The 20,139-nt window shown below is 31.1% G+C and overlaps 4 protein-coding genes across 4 annotated transcripts; 3 read left to right on the forward strand and 1 right to left on the reverse strand.

The window, feature by feature from the left end:
- Positions 1-116: 116 nt before the first annotated feature.
- On the reverse strand, positions 117-1,791 carry Fer2LCH (Ferritin 2 light chain homologue). Its single transcript, XM_012368307.2, has 4 exons — positions 1,630-1,791; positions 1,081-1,206; positions 687-943; positions 117-606 (listed from the first exon to the last, which is right to left on the reverse strand). The coding sequence occupies exons 2-4, from the start codon at positions 1,199-1,201 to the stop codon at positions 277-279; spliced, it is 708 nt and encodes a 235-aa protein (XP_012223730.2). The 5' UTR covers positions 1,202-1,206; positions 1,630-1,791; the 3' UTR covers positions 117-276.
- Positions 1,792-1,952: 161 nt separating this feature from the next.
- Fer1HCH (Ferritin 1 heavy chain homologue) lies at positions 1,953-7,088 on the forward strand. Its single transcript, XM_012368306.2, has 5 exons — positions 1,953-2,278; positions 5,504-5,628; positions 5,746-5,952; positions 6,106-6,375; positions 6,446-7,088. The coding sequence occupies exons 1-5, from the start codon at positions 2,206-2,208 to the stop codon at positions 6,599-6,601; spliced, it is 831 nt and encodes a 276-aa protein (XP_012223729.1). The 5' UTR covers positions 1,953-2,205; the 3' UTR covers positions 6,602-7,088.
- A 581-nt stretch (positions 7,089-7,669) lies between these two features.
- Positions 7,670-13,261, forward strand: Klp3A (kinesin-like protein 3A). Its single transcript, XM_012368292.2, has 13 exons — positions 7,670-7,830; positions 8,217-8,442; positions 8,517-8,952; positions 9,049-9,314; positions 9,782-10,222; positions 10,317-10,701; positions 10,773-11,139; positions 11,259-11,553; positions 11,790-11,917; positions 11,998-12,108; positions 12,193-12,387; positions 12,518-12,694; positions 12,800-13,261. Exons 2-13 carry the CDS (start codon positions 8,217-8,219, stop codon positions 12,851-12,853), a joined length of 3,081 nt encoding a protein of 1,026 aa, XP_012223715.2. The 5' UTR covers positions 7,670-7,830; the 3' UTR covers positions 12,854-13,261.
- Positions 13,262-13,838: 577 nt separating this feature from the next.
- On the forward strand, positions 13,839-19,915 carry LOC105672983 (monocyte to macrophage differentiation factor 2). Its single transcript, XM_012368293.2, has 4 exons — positions 13,839-14,424; positions 17,303-17,548; positions 17,682-17,934; positions 18,072-19,915. Exons 1-4 carry the CDS (start codon positions 14,216-14,218, stop codon positions 18,327-18,329), a joined length of 966 nt encoding a protein of 321 aa, XP_012223716.1. The 5' UTR covers positions 13,839-14,215; the 3' UTR covers positions 18,330-19,915.
- Positions 19,916-20,139: the final 224 nt, after the last annotated feature.

Raw genomic sequence — 20,139 nt, forward strand, 5'->3', positions numbered from 1 at the left:
AATAGAAATTGACAGTTTTCAGACGATAAAAGTAGCTCTAGTAAAAAAAAATTTATTGCTAAACTCAAATTAAACTATCGTTAATCACAGATGATTTAAAAAAGATAGAGAAAAGGTTTATAGTATATATATTCAATATCTTTTATTGTTTATTTTTTGTATTTTACATATGAAAAATCTTTAATATTTGAGATAAAAAGAAAGCAATAATAACGTTAATAACATATCATTGGAACATTATGTATATTATATATAATATATTGATGTTTTTTTTTTTTACAAAGCTGACTTAATATATTCATCAAATAGATACACAGAAACTGGGTATGAATCAGCCGCAAGCATTCTCTTCAAATCATTTGTATAACCTGCTAGTTGTCTTATACTTTCGGTCAATGGTTCTACGAAGTGTTCCACAATATAATGAGCAAGTCCTGCGTCGTTCACACGTTGTGGTATAGTGTTCTCGGTATTTTTGTCATTCAATCTATGACTGTGTAATGCTTTATCATGGAGATTTAACGCTTTATCAGCAAGTTCCTTCTGATGTTCAAGTGCTTTAGCTAAACTTGCAACTTCATTTAATTCATATTTCGAATCATCGACCTGTAGACAAACGAGAAACATTGATAACCTTTCTTTCATATAAAGTGAGTTAAACACAAATAGACAATATTTACAGATACCTGGTTATGTGGATTCACGGTGAGCTTTATCACACTACCACGATGTGCAAGGTATTTGCTTAATTCTATTGCTTCTTGCCATGATTTATCAGAAATTTTGCGATATAATCCCTTAAGTCCATCTCGACTTTCAAAAAAGTTTCCAAAATATGTAGACATTAGTAGAAAATTAAAACTTTTTTGGATGTTAGCATTTATATACTCTTGCACTTTTTCTTGAAGTTCATCGATATTTCCATATTTGGCATTACAGTTTTCTGTTAATAAACCAAAATAAATAAACGCTATTCATAAGAATGCATTATTTTTTAAAAATATTATAATAAAAAAGTATAAAACAAAAATGGTTTCAGTTTAGCAAAATAAAGTAAAATTGCTGTAATACAATAAATACCGGAATTCGTGAGTGTCTTGCTGGCACAAGTGTCCTTTATTACTGCACTACAACTGTTACCACCCACTGTTTGTGCAGAAACAGTCAGCAGAAGGATAGATAATACTCCGAAAAATAACATCTTTGCTGAAATTAAATTTATAATAAAAATAAAGTATAACTTTGTGCATACACATTTATAGAATGTTCCTTGTTCTCAGTATATAATTATCATATAAAAATGTTTGAAAATTTAAAGAAAAATATAATACAATATTGTTAATTGTGCAATCATTCAACAAAATTACCATCATGTTTCTTTAATATTAAGATTTTGATCTAACATTGATTTTATTATTTTTCAAATATTGATTTTGAGATGTATAACGTAACGTGGCTCTCTAAAGATTAAGACAATGTCTTTGTATTACTTTGAATGAAGAGATGAACGATCGCTTGTCGGTGAAATGCGCAGTACGTTTTTCTGTCGTACACCGCGCGAGAAGACACAAAAAAATGCCCCAAAAATATTCCTTCCCCCTTATTATATATTATTTCTTATCTACATACGGAATTATTGGAGTCTCGTCTGTAAGTATGACTTCTGAGATACTTCTTGCCGCAAGCGGTACGCGAACGATTCGGTTGGAAGAGCAACGTGAATACTCTCGCTTCGACGTTTCCCCCAACAATGAACTCTGAACGTTACCCACGGATAGCGATAGTTTCCGACCAGTCATAGTCAGCTGACGAATAGAGGAAGAAAAAGAAGCGTCATAGCGCATGCTCCGACGCTTTGTGCGTCGCACAATCGACAGTTTTGCCGCAGAGGGGGAATTGCGGGGATAGTTCGGGAACAGAAGGGGCGGATTTCCCAGCGCCCTCTCTGCCCTGTCAGCGATTAAAGTACGAATGTTGCAACATTCAGAAGCACCATCACTGTTGGCGGATCAACGATTGTAAGACGACGTATTTAGTTTAGCGGCCGTTCTCTTATCTAGCTCCGACGAAAGCAGCCTTCTATACCAGTGCGTATAAAGGTTGCGGGAACGAGCTAACGATCTCGGCGCCGCGCGCAATTTATCCGTTAAACGTTTCGACTTGCGGTGTATTATAACCTCTACGCGCGGTCTTGTAATCACAACAATGAAATCGCTCTGTGTTTTTCTCGTCGCTCTGGTCTGCGTCGGCGGCATCTTGGCATCAGATAAATCAAGTTGTAAGTTTATAATCGACATATGTTATTTTTCTTCTCTCTCTCTCTCTCTCTCTCTCTCTCTTTCTCTCTTTTTCTCTGTTCGCTCTTTTCCTCGTCATATCTGACATCTTTTATTGAAGATGCGCGAGCACCACATCACGCTATATTGTTGATTGTGGCATCATACACGAGGCATTGGTATTTCTCTTTTTTTCTCTACATGTTTACTCTTATATTTTTCAATATGAGAGTACAAATCGGCTTTTGGAACACAATTTTATATTAAAAATCATCTGTAGTACGATTTTGAAATGTTGCATGAGTTTATATATAATCTTTACCTTAATAAGAAAATTGATTCATTTGTCTCTGAAATACGAATTTCTCCTGTTTTATCGATGTAAAAAGATAGATTTTGTCACGCAGCACAACTTACTATTACATATGAAGAAAGAGGAAAGGAATGACTCAGCGTATAAAGTAATATAGGAACATAATGGTTTGTTTTGATTGAATAAGAAGACCATTGAATGTTGTTCTCTTGTCGATTGATTCTCATTAAACTAATATCAACCCCATCAGAGTAATATTATGGAATTATTTTTTTAAATATCAGAATATTGCCATATTTTATGATTTTTATCAAAAGTGAAAATAATAAATAAGTATAATTGTTGGTAATAAATATTTTGCAAATATAAATTTTCTGCAATCGAAAAAAACATACTTGTTGTTTGGAGTAAAATCTGGCCCAATAGTTCGATCAATTCGCCGAACACAAATGTCACTTTTATACATATGTTGAACGATAAGATATTGCATGATTTGGACTTTGTTGAATGCTAATAATAACGAGTTATGTGTTCTTATTAAAAGAGCAGAGCTTGGCAAAACGTGATGATCACGAGTTCAAAGATGGTCTTTGTTCACGCGTATTCTTGATATATTTCTCGACACATGCGTATCGGATAGTTTGTCATTTCCTTTGCGTTAAGTTTTGTACAATTGACAAAGGATATGGTGAAATATCTATGACGCATATGTCTATAAACAGACATTAAATTGCGCAATGCTAATGACGCATTTAAAATTATCAAAACTTAACTGCGAAAATACACAAACTATTGCACAGGAAATAGCAGTTTTTCCTTAAGTTATTTTTTATAACAAGTTATGGAATTAATGTAGGTATGTAGTTTAATATCATATAATCTCACTCTTAATAATAATTTATAATTTTGTAACCTCTTTTGGAAGGTTAGCGACAAACAAATACATTTGATTTCCAAGACGTACATATGTGCATATGTCAAGGCGATCTCTATTTTCCCACTTTATTTTTATACGTATATGATACGATTTTATCAAATGCAATTTTTATTGACCCGATATTATCGCTCTACAACGTATAAATGAGGCTAAAGTTGTAGAGTTGCTAGATCAACTGTCGGAAATCAACACAGCCATTTACAAAATATTATCAGTCATTGAGTACGTCTGCCGTTGCCTGAGCTTTGTTTCATTGTTTGTATTGTATATACAATTATTCTATGTCTTACATTTGGCTTAATGAATATGCGATTGGTCTCATGAGAATTTATGCACAGAACATCTAAACACTTTGCAATGTATTTATTCATACACGTACATATACGTTAATAAATTCTTACAAGCTTTGCTCATGATGTAATTTTTATCTTTTCTGTAAATAATATAATAAATTCCTACAGAAAATGTAAAACCTAAATATCATATATTATTTAATAGAAAAAAATTTTTTTTACAAGTTGCAAGGATGAGAACGTCAAATGTAATTAAAACTTATGTCACGTATATATGATATATCTACAGCAAATTAATTCTTTTAATCTTTACTCATCTTATTTTGTATAAAGATAACTTTTAATGATAAAGTGTACGTGTATATATTGATTGCTTGAAATTCCAAAGTTCTTTCCCTATCTGCATGATTCACTCTAGAATTGATAAGTTCACTTTGATAAATCGTTATTGTTCTGATCCATTCGTATATTTTGTAATGTAGCAGCAACAGAAATAATATTTATAACGAATAATCGATAGTATTATAATATGTGTGAATATCATATTAATCTGACATGCAAATTATATTTAATATTAATAATTAATTTATAAAGCCCATTTAAGTTTTACATTAATATTTAAATTTGATATCAATGTATAATCATTAACTAATAATTTATTGCGAGTTTAAATAATGTACATTTTATATTGTATGTACACACTAGCGGATCCTGATGTCGATAATAAGGGGGGTTTTGACCTGTTTTAATGCATTTTTTACCAAGATTTTTGAAACGGATCCAGCAAAATTGATTTTTTTTAACTTGGAAGGGGGGGGGGGTTTAACCCCCCCCCTCCCCAGGATCCGCCAGTGTACGTACATAATTATAAGTAAAATTGAAAAAGAATTTTTATCGCTTCAATAATGATACAATTATTCCTATATAATTAAGTAATTTCATTTATGAAAAGATGCTATCAACATTGCGATTGATCAGTCACGTTTGATAAAGTACTTCTGATAAAATATTGATTTTCTGATAAAATATTGATAAATTAATACATGTACTGATTATCTATCGAAGATGACTTATTGTACAATATAATGTCAATTTTATCAGACTATAATTGTTATAAACTCTATATAATTATTATTATTTTTAAATATAATAATTAACTGATTTTGTTTGTGTGTGTCTCTAATATACTCTAATAACTCTAATATATATGTTAAGATATATTCATTAAATTGTTTACATCAAACGTTTCGACCTGCCATCAGGCCTTCTTCAGTGTACAATAGTAAAAATACAAATAAAACAGAAAATTCGCTCGCAAAATTCAAGACAGTGTGAAAGATGTGGAAGACAAAAAACATCCTTTCCACTCGATTGTGATTTTTTCTACTAAACCACAATCGGGTGGAAAGGATGTTTTTTATGTCTTCCACATCTTTCACACTGTCTTGAATTTTGCGAGCAAATTTTCTGTTTTATTTGTATTTTTACTATTGTACATTGAAGAAGGCCTGATGGCAGGTCGAAACGTTTGATGTAAACAATTTAATGAATACATCTTAACCTTCACACGATTAACCAGCATTATGGCTCTTTACGCTTCTATTGATTTTAATTGGTTTTAATAATCTGCTGAGCCTTATATATTATTTAATTCTAATATATATGTATGTATGTAATTTTTTAGGTTTATTGAAGACTCCAAATGTAATATGGGAATCAGACTGGAATAAGATGCATAAGGAATGTGTAGACAAATTGAAGAATCAAGTTCAAATGGAAATCAATGCTGCCCTGGTATATTTTGCAATGGTATAGTGATCTTAATCTGCTCATATATTTTTAATTCAATATGTAATTTCTGTAAACAAAATTGTTAAGTTAACATGAACATACAAATGATATATTATATTAATGTTATTTTCTTAGGGGGCACATTTTGCACGTGATGTTGTAGATCGCCCAGGCTTTAGCAAGTTCTTTTTTGAAAGCGCAAGTGAAGAAAGAGAGCATGCAATGAAAATCATCGACTATTTGCTAATGCGTGGACCACTTGTTACAAAGAACGAAAATACTAATGATGAAAATAAAATATATTTTGATATGGCTGAGCTATTATCTTCCAACTTCTATGCAGTAAGTATATAAGTTTTTTAAACTACTTCTAAGAAAATACTCTTTTTTTAAAGTTATATTAGTTTAACATTATAATAAATGATATATAAGTGGAGATTATGAACAATCATATAGTTATCAAATGTATTAATAGTGACGTTTGTTATTTATTAGAACGAAATCAGTGAACTGCAAGAAATTAATAAGGAAATTGATAAAGACGCTCTTGACGGAAGTAAAGCTCTCAAATATGCTTTGGACTTAGAAGTTAAGGTTACGAAAAGCATTAAGGATATAATTCAAGTTTGTGAAGATCCGGAAGGAAGAAGTGAACTAACTTCAAAACAAGATTCTAAACATGCTAAACAAGATCCTAAACAAGATCCTAAACATCCTAAACAAATTAAACAAGATATTAAACAAGAAAATATCAATGATTACCATGTAAGTTTTGTTCAAAGATAAAAGTTAATCGTATACAGAAAAGTTTATTAACGCATTGCCATTCTTACAGTTGGTGGACCATCTTATAACGGAATTCTTGGACGAACAATATAAAGGACAACGTGATCTTATTGGAAAACTCGCAATATTGAGTAAAATGTCATCATCGCATGGAAAGTTGGCAGAATTTTTATTTGATAAAAAACTATTAAATGGAGAAATCTAAGCGTTTTGATCAAGATACGTTTAGCTCGAGGATACTCTTTCCTATAAATATGTGTTTATAAACTTATAATGGCCATATTTAGAATATATTGTATAATTTAGATTTTTTTTTTTGCATTTCATCATGCGCGTTTGTATTTTACTATAGGGTATAAGATGTAATAATTTCTATTTGTGGCATATTTCTAAATGTGGCCTTTAATATTATAAGAGTATGTGGAGCAATGTTTATAATATTTGTTAATCAATAATAAATATATCCTTCAAAGATAATAAACAAACATTATTTTGACAATTTTACTAAATTATTAAGTTCAATATGATCAAATTGCAGTAATTAAAAATTGTTGCGATTGATATGATACATATATAGCGCAACAAATAAATGTGAGGTGAATTTATCAAAAAAAAATACAATGTTTACACATATATATATAATTGGTTTATTCTCTTCAAAATATATTCAAAATATATTCCTTCAATTTCAATGCATTACTTTTATTTTTTCCTCTGAACTTTGTACCATTTTATACAGTCTAGAACGCGCCTTTCCATATAAGCCTAATATAACTCATCCCTAACGGGATGATGAAGAAATCAACAGGTTAAATTAAGGCACTAGATATGTAGGTATTCTCATCCGCCATTTTGGTTCCTATTAGATGGAGAATTATAGCGTATACAGGGTGACACTTAAAGACTGCCCACTAAGTACATAGCGTTATTCCTTGCCAAAAAATGAGTCGAAAAAAGTCCTGAATCATTTTTAATAATTGACGTGTTACACATGTACGCTATACTATACTATATACGCTATAATTCTCCATCTAGTAGGAACCAAAATGGCGGATGAGAATACCTACATATCTAGTGCCTTAGTTAAATGAATCTTTTCACCGTGATCGGAGCTAAAAACTAGAAAAGTTCTAGAAGAGCGAAAAGTTGATTGGCCACCGTTAGTGACTTTCACCACGCGTAACGCGTCCTGTGAGTAGGAGCCCTAATCAGAGCGATGGTGTGGATTGAGCTTAAATCAGTAACGCTTAATGTAATACAGGTCTTTACACATTCCTCCTCCACTGCCAGATAGTTTAAAAGCGTTTGAAATGTAACGTCTTTCTGTAGTTCAACAGTCGAGAACAGTTGAGAATCTGTAGGCATCTGATTTCTTGCTTTTATTTAGTGTGATCTTTAAGTTGTAGGTTTTTATCGAGAAATTATAATTTAAAAGTAAGTATAAATAATTTATTAGCAAATTTATAGAAATAGATATGTTGCATCCAAGTATAAGAAAAAATTTACGAGTCTTATTTATAATTTAACGAGTTTATATACTTATAAAAGTAACATTTTGTATTTATACGATATAGCTGTAAATGTAGAACAATTAAAAGAACCATGTATCCATTCTGCAGTATATGTATCTTTTGATATATACTTCATTGAAAATAAATGTGTTTTATCAAATTATAATATAATATTATCTTGTTATAGGTAAGATCTTGAAGTTTGAGCATATCAATAAATTTGTCGCTATCAAGTTGTATAGTTGTATAGTTTCAATATTGTTTTATAATTTGATTACATTAAATGCATGTTGTATAATGTTCTTACAGATGTGTGATGACACTGTTTCTGTTGCTTTACGTATCCGTCCATTAGTGGAAAATGAAATTGACAAAGGATGTCAGATGTGCTTAGATGTAATACCTGGAGAGCCACAAGTTCGCATATGTAATACTGACAAGGCATTCACGTACAATTATGTTTTTCCTCCCAATATAGGACAGGAAGATTTTTATAATATAGCGATTAAACGATTGTTAGACAATACGTTTCAAGGTAAATATTTTGCATTTTATGATATTTAAAATATACTGTATTTTTATTTACATTAAAAATACATTTTTTATCAGGTTATAATGTCACAATATTGGCATATGGTCAGACGGGAAGTGGAAAGACTTATTCTATGGGTACCAATTATATGGGAGTAGGAGAACAGGGTATTATACCAAGACTCATAAATGATATATTTGACATAATTAAATCTAAGGAAGACTGGAGCTTCAAAGTTGCAGTCTCATTTATGGAGCTGTATCAAGAACAGCTGTATGACCTTTTATCTGACAAACAAAGAAACCAGTCTATCGTAGATATTAGAGAAGATGGAAAAAATATAAAAATTTTCGGTGTAACTGAGAAAGAAGTTACAAATGCCCAAGATACATTACAATGTTTGACGCAAGGTTCCATGGGTCGAGCAACTGGTGCGACTGCAATGAATGCACATAGCAGTCGCAGTCATGCAATATTCACAATTTGTATACGGCAGCAAAAAACAGACGATCCGTGAGTAATTCAATTTGTATTTTCCGTTGTTTTACTATTTTATCCTGTATTGCCAAATCTGAGAATAAAAATACAATTTATTTTTTTTTTATATAGAAATACAGCAACAGTGTCAAAGTTCCATTTAGTTGATTTAGCGGGGTCGGAACGTAGTAAGAAAACTCAAGCAACTGGAGAGCGGTTTAAAGAAGGTGTAAACATAAATAAGGGATTACTGGCTCTAGGCAACGTAATTTCGCAACTTGGTGATGGTGCCGCTGGAAGTTATATCGGATATAGAGATAGTAAACTTACGAGATTATTGCAAGATTCCTTAGGTGGTAATTCTATGACTCTTATGGTTGCCTGCGTTAGTCCTGCTGGTTGGTACTCTTTTTGTATGCGGATAGTATACTTTATATTTTACTATTGTGTATTCAGAGCCTAAGCAAGGTCTTGATGCTCAATAACATAATGTTTGTCGCATAAAATAAAATAAAAGCATACGTTTCAATCTCACGTTTTCTTCGATGTGCGATTATTCCGTTATATGGTTTAATTTTTAATTTGTTACACTGAAGATGGAAACAAGAGGTCAAAACGTATGTTTTTATTTCATTCTATGCGACAAACATTATGTTACACTGAAGATGGAAACGAGAGGTCAAAACGTATGTTTTTATTTTATTCTATGCGACAAACATTATGTTATTTAACATCAAGATCTTGCTTAGGCTCTGAATACACTATTTAAGAAGTCTTTATTATTATTTAATAAAAGAGCTGTTAAATTTTAATCAGGTTTTATTTTTAATATTGTGCTATTTATCATGAAAAAATTTATTTGCAGATTACAATTTAGATGAGACTCTTAGTACACTAAGATATGCAGATCGCGCGCGCAAGATCAAGAACAAACCAATTGTTAATCAAGATCCGAAAATAGCAGAGATCAATCGTTTGAATAAATTGATCCAGGAATTGCGTTTGGCTCTAGTGAACCAGGAACTCGGCTTAACGTGTCCTAAGGAACATGAGGAACTTGAGGAAAAATATGGTATACTGCAACAGAAACTTAGAGACATGACAGAGAAGTTAAGTTCAAGTTTAGTAGAAATCGTTGTCATGCATGAACGGGCAGAGATGGCTGAACAGGCTCGAGAAAAAATCAGATCTGCTTTAGCGATACTATTGGACGAATTCAAGCAAGTTTTACAAAATTTTGACACTTGTCCTGAGATTGGCGATGAAAGGTCTAATGAATTAAAAGTGATATACAACAAAATGTTAAGTAAGTTTTTCTCTATGAAAATGTATAAATTATTATTTTTCTAACAGTACTTTACACCTAAATTTTTCTTATTTTGTTTATTGTGTACACACAGATATTCAGAAGGACGAAAGAAAGGCATCTGAAGAACTTATAAATCATGAAATATCGAATTCTAAAAATTGTTCGATACACATTGAAGAAGATGTAGAGCACATACGTACAGAAGAATTAAATAATGTCGAAGACAGTTTAGATTACTTTGATAAAAAAGAGGAGGAACACACGTTACGGCAAGCGGAGCGAAATAATGCAGTTAAAAATATTAATAAAGAGCTGGCGCTCAAAGAAAGTCTTGTGTCCGAACTCTTAAAAAACATTACGCAGCAAACTGCGGAAAGCCATAAGAATGTTGTGGAAATGGAACAGGAAATCAAACGATTGCACGCAGAAAAAGAAGAACATTTGCAAGCAGTACATGCACACAACGTCAGTTCCAAGTAAGTAATTTTGTAATATAATATTGAACAATATTAATACTTTTTTACTATATGGATAATTCTTTGTACAGATTGGCTGAGACACGTCGTAAAAAGGTACAAGAATTAGAGAAGAAGATAGCAGAATTGACACGTAGATGTGGGGAACAGAATAAGGTAATCAAGACGAAAGAAAAGCAAGATCAAAAAATTAGAACTCTCTCCGGTGAGATACAATCATTGAAGGAAACTCGAATCAAACTTATCAGACAAATGCGTAATGACGCCAACAATTTTACAAAATGGAAGCAGTCTAAAGAAAAAGAAATTAATAGACTGAAAATGCAAGATAATAAGCGTGCTTTTGAAATGGTACGCATGAAGATACAACATAATAAACAGGAGAACGTTTTAAAGAGAAAAATGGAGGAGGCTTTTGCTGTTAATAAAAGATTGAAGGTATAGTTTTTTTAAGTCAATAGCTGATAAGATGTTTGCTTATTATCTTTTTCACTGCTTGGATATCTCATAACGTTTCTTTAATGCCGTGGATATGATGCTTGACGATTTCTGTGCAGGGTGCGTTGGAGTTGCAGAAAAAAGCAATACAGCGACAAGAAAAGAAAGCTAACGGTAAAGATGAGATTAAAACATGGGTGGCTCAAGAATTAGAAGTATTAATGGCCACTGTAGAAGCAGACTACTCTCTCAAAAAACTAATGCAAGATAGAGCCTCTTTAATGCACCAATTAGATCAATTTAAGAAAGACAATAATTCAAATGAAAAGGAACTCGCCTCCATTTCGGAATTTATAGAGCTGCGTAATGCACAAATTGCAGATCTGCAGCAAAAGATTCTTGAATCGGATCAAGGTAAGATATTGGAGGAAAGGTTTCTCAAAGGTCAAAAGTTAACTCTTTTCATTATTGATTAAAAATAAAAAATTATAAATATATCTTTTAATAAAGTTTAAAACTCATCTTTGTAATGTTGTAATACTGTTTGTGATATTGCTTTCTAAAATTTAATGACTTACGGAATATTGTATGGCCAATACATTCTTAACTTGCGATACATGCAATCTTTTATACATAAATTTATTTTTCAGAAACTAGAACAAAGACCAGATGGGATACGATACGTACAATAGCAGATGCCAAGGTGGCATTCGAAACGGCATTTCAAATAATTACACAAGACAGAAAGCAACAATGTTATAAATATAATGAGCTTAAAGTTGGTATATATTATATAACATTTTTATATACATGATACACACATTTACATTATAATTACTAAGATAATTGATATTTAAGGAGAGATACCAAGATTTAGAAATACGATTGGATGAATATGAAAAGCGGGAGATAGAGAACAAACCGCCTTCGCAAAATACATCTAATGAATCTAATGAATCTAATGATCAAGTAATTACATAGAGTTTTATTTTATATGATATTGAGAACAAAAATGTTTTTGCTGAAAAATGATATTGTTATTATGCATTCTAGGTTTTAACAGAAAATAATGTAAGCAATGAAAGTAAAAAATCGTCTAAAAGAGGAAAGAAAGAAAGTAAAATGACAATTGAGGAGGCTGAGTATTTAATGCAGGATGATAGTTTAATAGAAACAATAGAAGACGATATCGAGAAAGATCCGGATTGGAAAAAGACACCACTTTATAATCGTCTGCAAAAGTTACAGGTAATAATGAGATTTTTTTTACTGTGATTGTTACAAATATGATATTCTGAACTTTTTTATGAAGCAAAATAATTGCATGTAATTATATAAAATCATCAGAACTCTCTTAACGTTGTTTTTTTTTATTCAGAACAAGTCAAAACTTCCAACTCAAAGATTGACTTTTAAAATCGAACCCAATGACTTAAAATGTGCGTGTAAACACACAAAGTGCGCCACACGATTATGCACATGTCGTAAAAACGGCACTACTTGTAACAATTGTAATTGTAATTCAGAACAATGTCAAAATAAAGATAAGGAAAACGTAAGTTGTCCATATGTACTATATATTATATTAAGTAATGTATAAGTGTATACATATATATATATATATGCGTTTGTTAAATGTATTGCTTATTTTTCTTTCTAGTTACGCACCACACTGTTTTCAGACGAGACGAAAGATGAAGTGGCATACGATTAGGAACAACACAAGTAAAAATCTTTTTTTAATTATACATGAACATTATATATCAATGAATTTGTAGTTGTACATTTATTTATTAATATCGCATTCAGTTTTAAATATTGTACATAATAATGAAAATAAAATAAAATTTTTTAACTACTTTTAGTCATGAAAACACTATGATATAATATCTTTAATTTTCATTATTATTTTTATCACGATATATCTTTTGTTTTATATTTTATCTTATCAATTGATCGATGTTACTACGTGCGTTATCAATATAAAATGATATGACCACGTGCATTATCAATAGGCTGCGACTTTGAAAATAAGACAAAATTTTGTTATTTTCTCTTTTTTCCTCTTATAATTTTTAATTGTTTTTTTATTCCAAATAAAACTATATATTTTAAAAGCACACTTACAAAGAAGTTGTTACTTATAACAATGTATAAATAATTTTTAAACTAGAAAGCATTTTTGAAAAGCACTAAAATATTGTTTAATTGTTACGTTCATGTAATAAAACTTTGATTATATTAATAGATTAAAAGTATATCAATCATTGTGATTGTTACTGTATTGTATTTTTCTGGTAATATAAACTTATTTCATATATATCGGGGCGTTAAAAGTATATTACCGACGGAACTCCAAGAACTCACAAACGCTATTCTAATAACCAGAGTTAACAATAGTGGCGGTGGTGTTGACACAGCGACGTGTCGAGAAGAATATTATGGGGTGTCAAATTTTTAGCGGCGATTTTGCAAAGAGATAAAGAGATTAAGGCATTTAAAGCAAGTAAAAAATAAATAGATAAATTAATATTTTATTTATATGCAATACATGAGATCAAACATTGTTAAAAAAATTGTTAAAAAACAAAAACTTAAGATAACTGTTGTAAACTTGCAAAACAGGAGCCATAAGAAATCTTTTCTAACTCAATTTAATTATGTTATATCAAATTTGATACGCATGCGCAAGAAAGGGGGCTTATTTTACAATACTGGTTGAAGTCTCGCCAGTAGTCACGCCAGTAGTCACGCCAAGTCTTACTTAATTTCGTTAAAGGTGTCGTGTCGATGTAACTTAGATGAATCCGACCGTCTCGCAGCTCGGCGACGGAACAATCAGTATCCGTTGGTACTCGGCGGAGTGTGGCGAAGCGTGGCGGAGTGTTCGTGCGAGGTCTCGGCGGGTCTCGGTGGGTCTTGACAAGGCCGACTGTTTCAGACGTGTTTAGTGTTTTCAGACAGCTGAACACGGCGAAACGAGTCTGGTTCCTTGGCATCTCAAACGGAAGAATTGACTTCCACCTACTCGCTTTCGATGTGAACGTAAATCGTTAGTCGAATCGACCAGCATGCGATGGAAGATGCAGCTTGTGGTCTGGCAGCTGTTATACCGCTGTTAGCTCTGTCGCTCAAGGAGATTGAACACCCGCCGCAGGTGCGATTTCCCATTTCTGTCAATCTTCAGATTTTTCATCGTCGACCTAACGTCATGGACAGCGCCTGCCTTCATCAGCTCGTCACGACGCCGATCAAAAATGTTCTACAATTGCAACGGATCAAAGAGTAAGGACACAAATTGTATTAATTGACCCAATATAATCTTGAAATTTCATGATTGCAATTTTGAAATGTCGAAGGGCATTTGCATATTGGCAAGGAGAAAAATATGAAATAATTCGCCAATATTTATATAGTTTTCTAAATGCGATTTAAATCACTCTTGTGAGAAAAAAGGGGCAAGTCTTGCTTATTAGCGCTTTGTACTTTGAACAATTTCTCCTGATTATTTAATCTTTATTCTCATTGTAGTTTTGTATTTTTGCATCATTTGGAATTTGGACGTCTGGACTTTGGCATGCGACATCCTTTTATATGCAAAGTAATTTGTATGCATGCATGTATTAAAAATATTTTGCCCAATTGCTAATTATACAATGTTACTTTTGCTTCTCATGTGTTAACATTATGATAGACGTTAAAATAACATTAGAATTATTAATATTATTATTATTGATTATAACGTGAATACAATCTATTACTAACTAAAGCTAGTTCTGTATGTTAAATGAATAATAATTAATGAATTTATATTTTAATATGTATGTCTCTTACAATAACTACTCCATTGTCGGTTCTATTGTAGTTATCCAAGTGGCATATATTTCATAACATATTTTTTATCTTTACAAGATTAGTACTCTTTATTAATTTCCATAGTAAAAATCGCAAAAATATTGAAACAGTCAGCATTATATTGATATACCTGATACACAATAATCTCAGAGGTCAGAGAGATATTAATATTTCTCTCGCATTGTTATTTCCTCTTATTTACTTGTTATTTCTTATTTATAAGGTATTGATTATATTTCCTTAAATCCAATATTTCAACATTCTCTCACTCAAACTTGAGATTGTTTTTGTCTGTGATTCACGATAATGGATCGCATTGTAAATTCCATATGTGATAGCAACATTGAATGATCCCTACGTGCAATTGTCTTTCTCTTTAATCATGAGATCTCTATGCACAAATTCATTGACACTTCTGAAAGAAGGTCTAAGCTTCTAATAGCAGAAAGCTAAGATGTTTAAATTAAATTGAATTTATTTATGGAGTCATAATTTATTTGCTGTTAAAGCATTTGTTTGTAATGCTTGTATCGTTAGTTATACAAATACATACCATATTTGCGTGAACAAATTTGTACAAATTTAATTGCAAATACATTATATGTTTTTTTGTAAAATATAAAAAGTGATAATTTCCATAATTTCATAAATATTCTCATAAAAATAAATTTAACTCTCTATTCAATATTTATGCATTGTGCTGGATAAAAATTGAATTAATTAATATTAAATATGTACGCATAAAAAATTACGAAAAGTTGTACTTTACGCTAAAAAGTGTCCGATTGTACTACGTATTTCATTAATCATGAAACAATTCTATATTGCATTCAGGCTTTTTGTTAACTTTGCAATATATATTGTTATTTAAGAGCTTTAAAAAGTTGTGCATGAAGTAGTCTGAAACCTTTGGCATGCAGCACTGCTTGTAGAAGGATATGATTAATATTCTCGAGCAACAAATTCTGTGGATCATCTTTCCGATATGGATGTACGGAAAAATTCTCTACTTCATCAGTTCGGATTACTCGGGACAGGTTTCTTCCTCAAAGTAGTTCAGCAAGCAGGTACTATTGATTGACATAATGATTCATCTGCACGATATGCATGCACTTTGTACTTTGTAAATGTGCTCTTTGTCATTCTAATAGAATTGAAAATAAGCCTCATGAAAAATACATTGCGCTCAACTTTTAATTTATTAAATTAGCAATTGCGTAACTTAAAACTATGTAATATGCTATGGAAACCTTTAATTTCATTATCTGCTTTATACAGCTTAAATTAAGACGTAATATCTATTAATCTTCTTTTATCTTATGTAAGAAATTCTTAGATTCCGCGATTCTTTATATAACAGCCTTCTATCACGTTAAACTTGAAGAAAAATATTGCAAGTGTGTAATCAAGGTGTCACACATGTAAAAGCACTTGTAAACAGCATTTATTATTTTTAATATTACAAATATTGTAATTTTATAAATTATAAATTTAAATTGTGGATTCAGAAAACATTACAATGCTTACAATACTTAATAATTGAATGTTACTACAATATTATATAAGGCTGATCTCACTAATTACCTTTTACTAATTAACTTTTTCAAAATGTAATATTTAAATTAATAGCTAAATTTAAAGAAATAGTAAGAATCAATAATATATTCGACGAAGTAGGATAAAAAGGATCGGTATAAAAGTGGATTCACACCGTTCTCGATTCGTATAGATATAGTGAAAATTAATTACTATGTACATTAGTAAATAAGTTGGTCAAATGTTTCGATCCACTTCGAGCTCCACTGCTAAAATCTAATGAGATGTAAGCGCTTGAGATGACACGAGAATCGAGAAACATACAATATTTATAATATCGAAAAGGTAAATAATTAAATTTCTGAATATTCTTTTTTATTGGAATTATTACGTTACTATGTTCAGTCAGTAATGTTCAAGGATAAAAACTTGAAAATAAGATACCCGTTTACAAAAGCCTTCCAACATAAAATCAAGACTCGAGTCTGTGATTTCTGTTGTTTCAAGTGTCTCTTTAGATTGTGTTGTTTCAAGTGTCTATCTTATCATTTTTAATAATTATCACTGAAAAGCTTAGCAGTAGATCGAAGTAGATCGCGTTCTTGATCAATTTATCGACTTGTTAATAATTAAATATATTTATACGCATCAATAACGGCAAATCGATCTTCATTTTATTTTTGACACATTTTCTTAATTTTGCAAAACACAATTTACAGTTGAAAAAAAAGAGATTAAAGCAAGGAGAAGTAAAGCAGTTAACTACTTACAGGATTAAATGGATGAATCCAAGAGCGTGCACGAATGAGGCATATATTCCTACCCCTATTGAACACATGGCAAATGTGGCGACTCACGGAATATGGGTTGTACCTTCGGTGATTGGTGGTATCGAGCTTATACGACGTTCAACTACATGGGGTCAACTCGTTTCTGCTTGCGTATACGGCACTTCCTTGATCCTTGTTTTTGCGGTCTCAACTTTCTTCCACAGTGTGCACTACTGCAATCATAATAGGTACGATTATTAAATCGCATGTTGTTTCTTGCTCGTTAAATTTCTAATATTTTATAATCGTGCTATATAATTAGTATGTAATTAGTGTGTAAATAAAATGGCGAGTAAACAAAACATTTATTTAATATTTTAGACAGCTAAAAGATGCATTACATCGCTGTGATCGCGCTATGATATACATCTTCATAGCAGCCAGTTACTTTCCATGGTTAAACATAGACCATTTCTCAGACGATGAGCTCTTATTCGCGATGCGATATGTCGTTTGGATCATGGCTATAATGGGCATCCTCTACCAGCAAATCTTCCATGAGAAATATAAAATGCTTGAAACTATATTCTACGTAGTTATGGGTATTGGACCTAGTGTTGCAATTCTCAATGTTGTAAGTAAAGCAATCTTGTTCGGTTTACATCATTCAGAGCATGAATTTTATTTGACGGAGCGAAGTTTCTCTCAAGTGAAATTATCCGAATTATATATATATAAACTAACTTAATATTTATAATATTATCTTTACAGTATAACTATTACAATATTACGGAATTGAAACTTGGCGGGCTGATATACGTTCTTGGCTTAGTATTTTTCAAATCGGATGGTCGTATACCTTGCGCTCATGCAATCTGGCATCTCTTCGTGGCCGCGGCAGCAGGATTCCACTATTACGCAATTCTAAGTCACGTATTTCCTGAAACAGATTCAACGGACGACGTTCTTGGGTCATCCAATAGTGCGCCACCATTGTCTAATATACTACAGTCTCATATAGAATTGTAAAAATTGTATACTGTTTTCTACATTAGTTTTTCCAGATACTAAAAATTCTAAAACACGTAGCAGTTTTAGAGGTGAACTCTAAAACTATATTCTGATAAAAAGGATATCTTTAATTCTTATCCATTTAGAAAAAGTTTTTGATAAGGAAAAATTAATTTTTCAATCATGACTTTGTATGTCTGTACTAGAACAACCAGTTTTTCATAATTATTCCAAGTATAAGTAAAAGCATTTTGTGCAATATGTAAATATATAAAGGTGGATTATATGGTTAAAAGAAAGTTAAGTACCTGACGGTTTTATGTGAGATTCGATTCATATGTTAAGGACATGTGTTAGAAACGAAAAAGGAGTTAGATATTATACTAGCAGAAATATTAGCGTGGCTCGGTTACTGCAAATTACATCACAAGTTCGTATACGTCTACAGTGAGTATTGTGTCTTTCATATGATTTGATATGCTAGTATTTCGAGAGATCATTTATAAGTAATGCCAAATTTTATTATATTGTAAGAGAGAGAAGATTTACCAATCCTGTACCATTGAGAATACAGGTATTATTTTTGGGGTAATTATTTTTTGTTTTATATAAGTTTTATAAAAGTCTTTATATTAGGATCTACGAAGCGTAGACATTAAGTGTTAGTTTAGCGATGAATAGAAACCAAGTTGACTGAATACAAAGAAACAATCTTTGCTTTCTATCGTAAGTGTCAATCGTCTTTTTGTTTGCGGATGTAATGTGCCAAAATTAAACTCAAGTTCGTATCTATCTAATGATCTAAAATTTAAGATTTCCACAATAGATTCAACATAGGTACAAGAGTATCTTGTATTTATACAATCCTTGTATAAGAGAAACATAATGTTACTTGAATTATAACAGTTTTACGAATATTTCGGTGTGTATCCCCATATAAAGAATATACACATATTATAATCATCGAGCGTTTCATAAAATATAGAACATATGTTGAAATGAATAATGGCCTTATTTGTTGTATTACTTGACATGATTGCCAATCAATCTTACATGAAGTTTGATCTCTTATTGTTAATTTTTATCTTAAGAACGCGATTGTACATCAGGAAATCAGTTTTAGTCATTATGATGTAGTTATTGCAACAGTTATATTATTGTTATAAATAATTTATTTATAATTTTTGCATCTATAGGACGATCTGATTTATATCTACTTATTTACAAATCAATTGTATATTATTATAAAATCAAATATGTATTGTGCGTGTATATGTATATACACATGCATGTATATACATGAACACATATAGCCTACATACATGTACAGCATCAATATTGTAAAGTATTGTTAAGAACGTGTTATCAATGTAACAAGAATATTAAATTGCGATATATATATAACTCAAATATCGCTAGAGACAAAGTACAAAATAATTATCAGCTATGAGTTTGTTTGTTGGCTATCTTTTGTCCTTGTGATTTGCAGTGGACCAAAGTATTATGGAGTAATATATATAGCATTGCTATCAACGGTATGCTTTCTGAGTATGTGAGTGTAATTCACAATAATAAAAAAATAAAGGAATTATATATTGACGAAAGATTCTTTTTCATTCAGTAAAACTGTGATTTATCAGCAGAAGCGATAACAAAGACATAATTAATTCTAATTTAAAACGAGTAAATTGGGGACATTGTAATACATAGAATCAAATCAAATTAAACGTGGTTGATAATTGATTATTAGAGAATCAATTCGGTTCCAGATAAAGCTCAAAAAATGTTTCTTTTTATAGTGCCGCATACAAGATGCTCAGGATTGTCT

Source organism: Linepithema humile, chromosome 6 (assembly GCF_040581485.1).
Source record: "Linepithema humile isolate Giens D197 chromosome 6, Lhum_UNIL_v1.0, whole genome shotgun sequence".
In the NCBI taxonomy this organism is placed as follows: Eukaryota; Metazoa; Arthropoda; class Insecta; order Hymenoptera; family Formicidae; genus Linepithema; species Linepithema humile.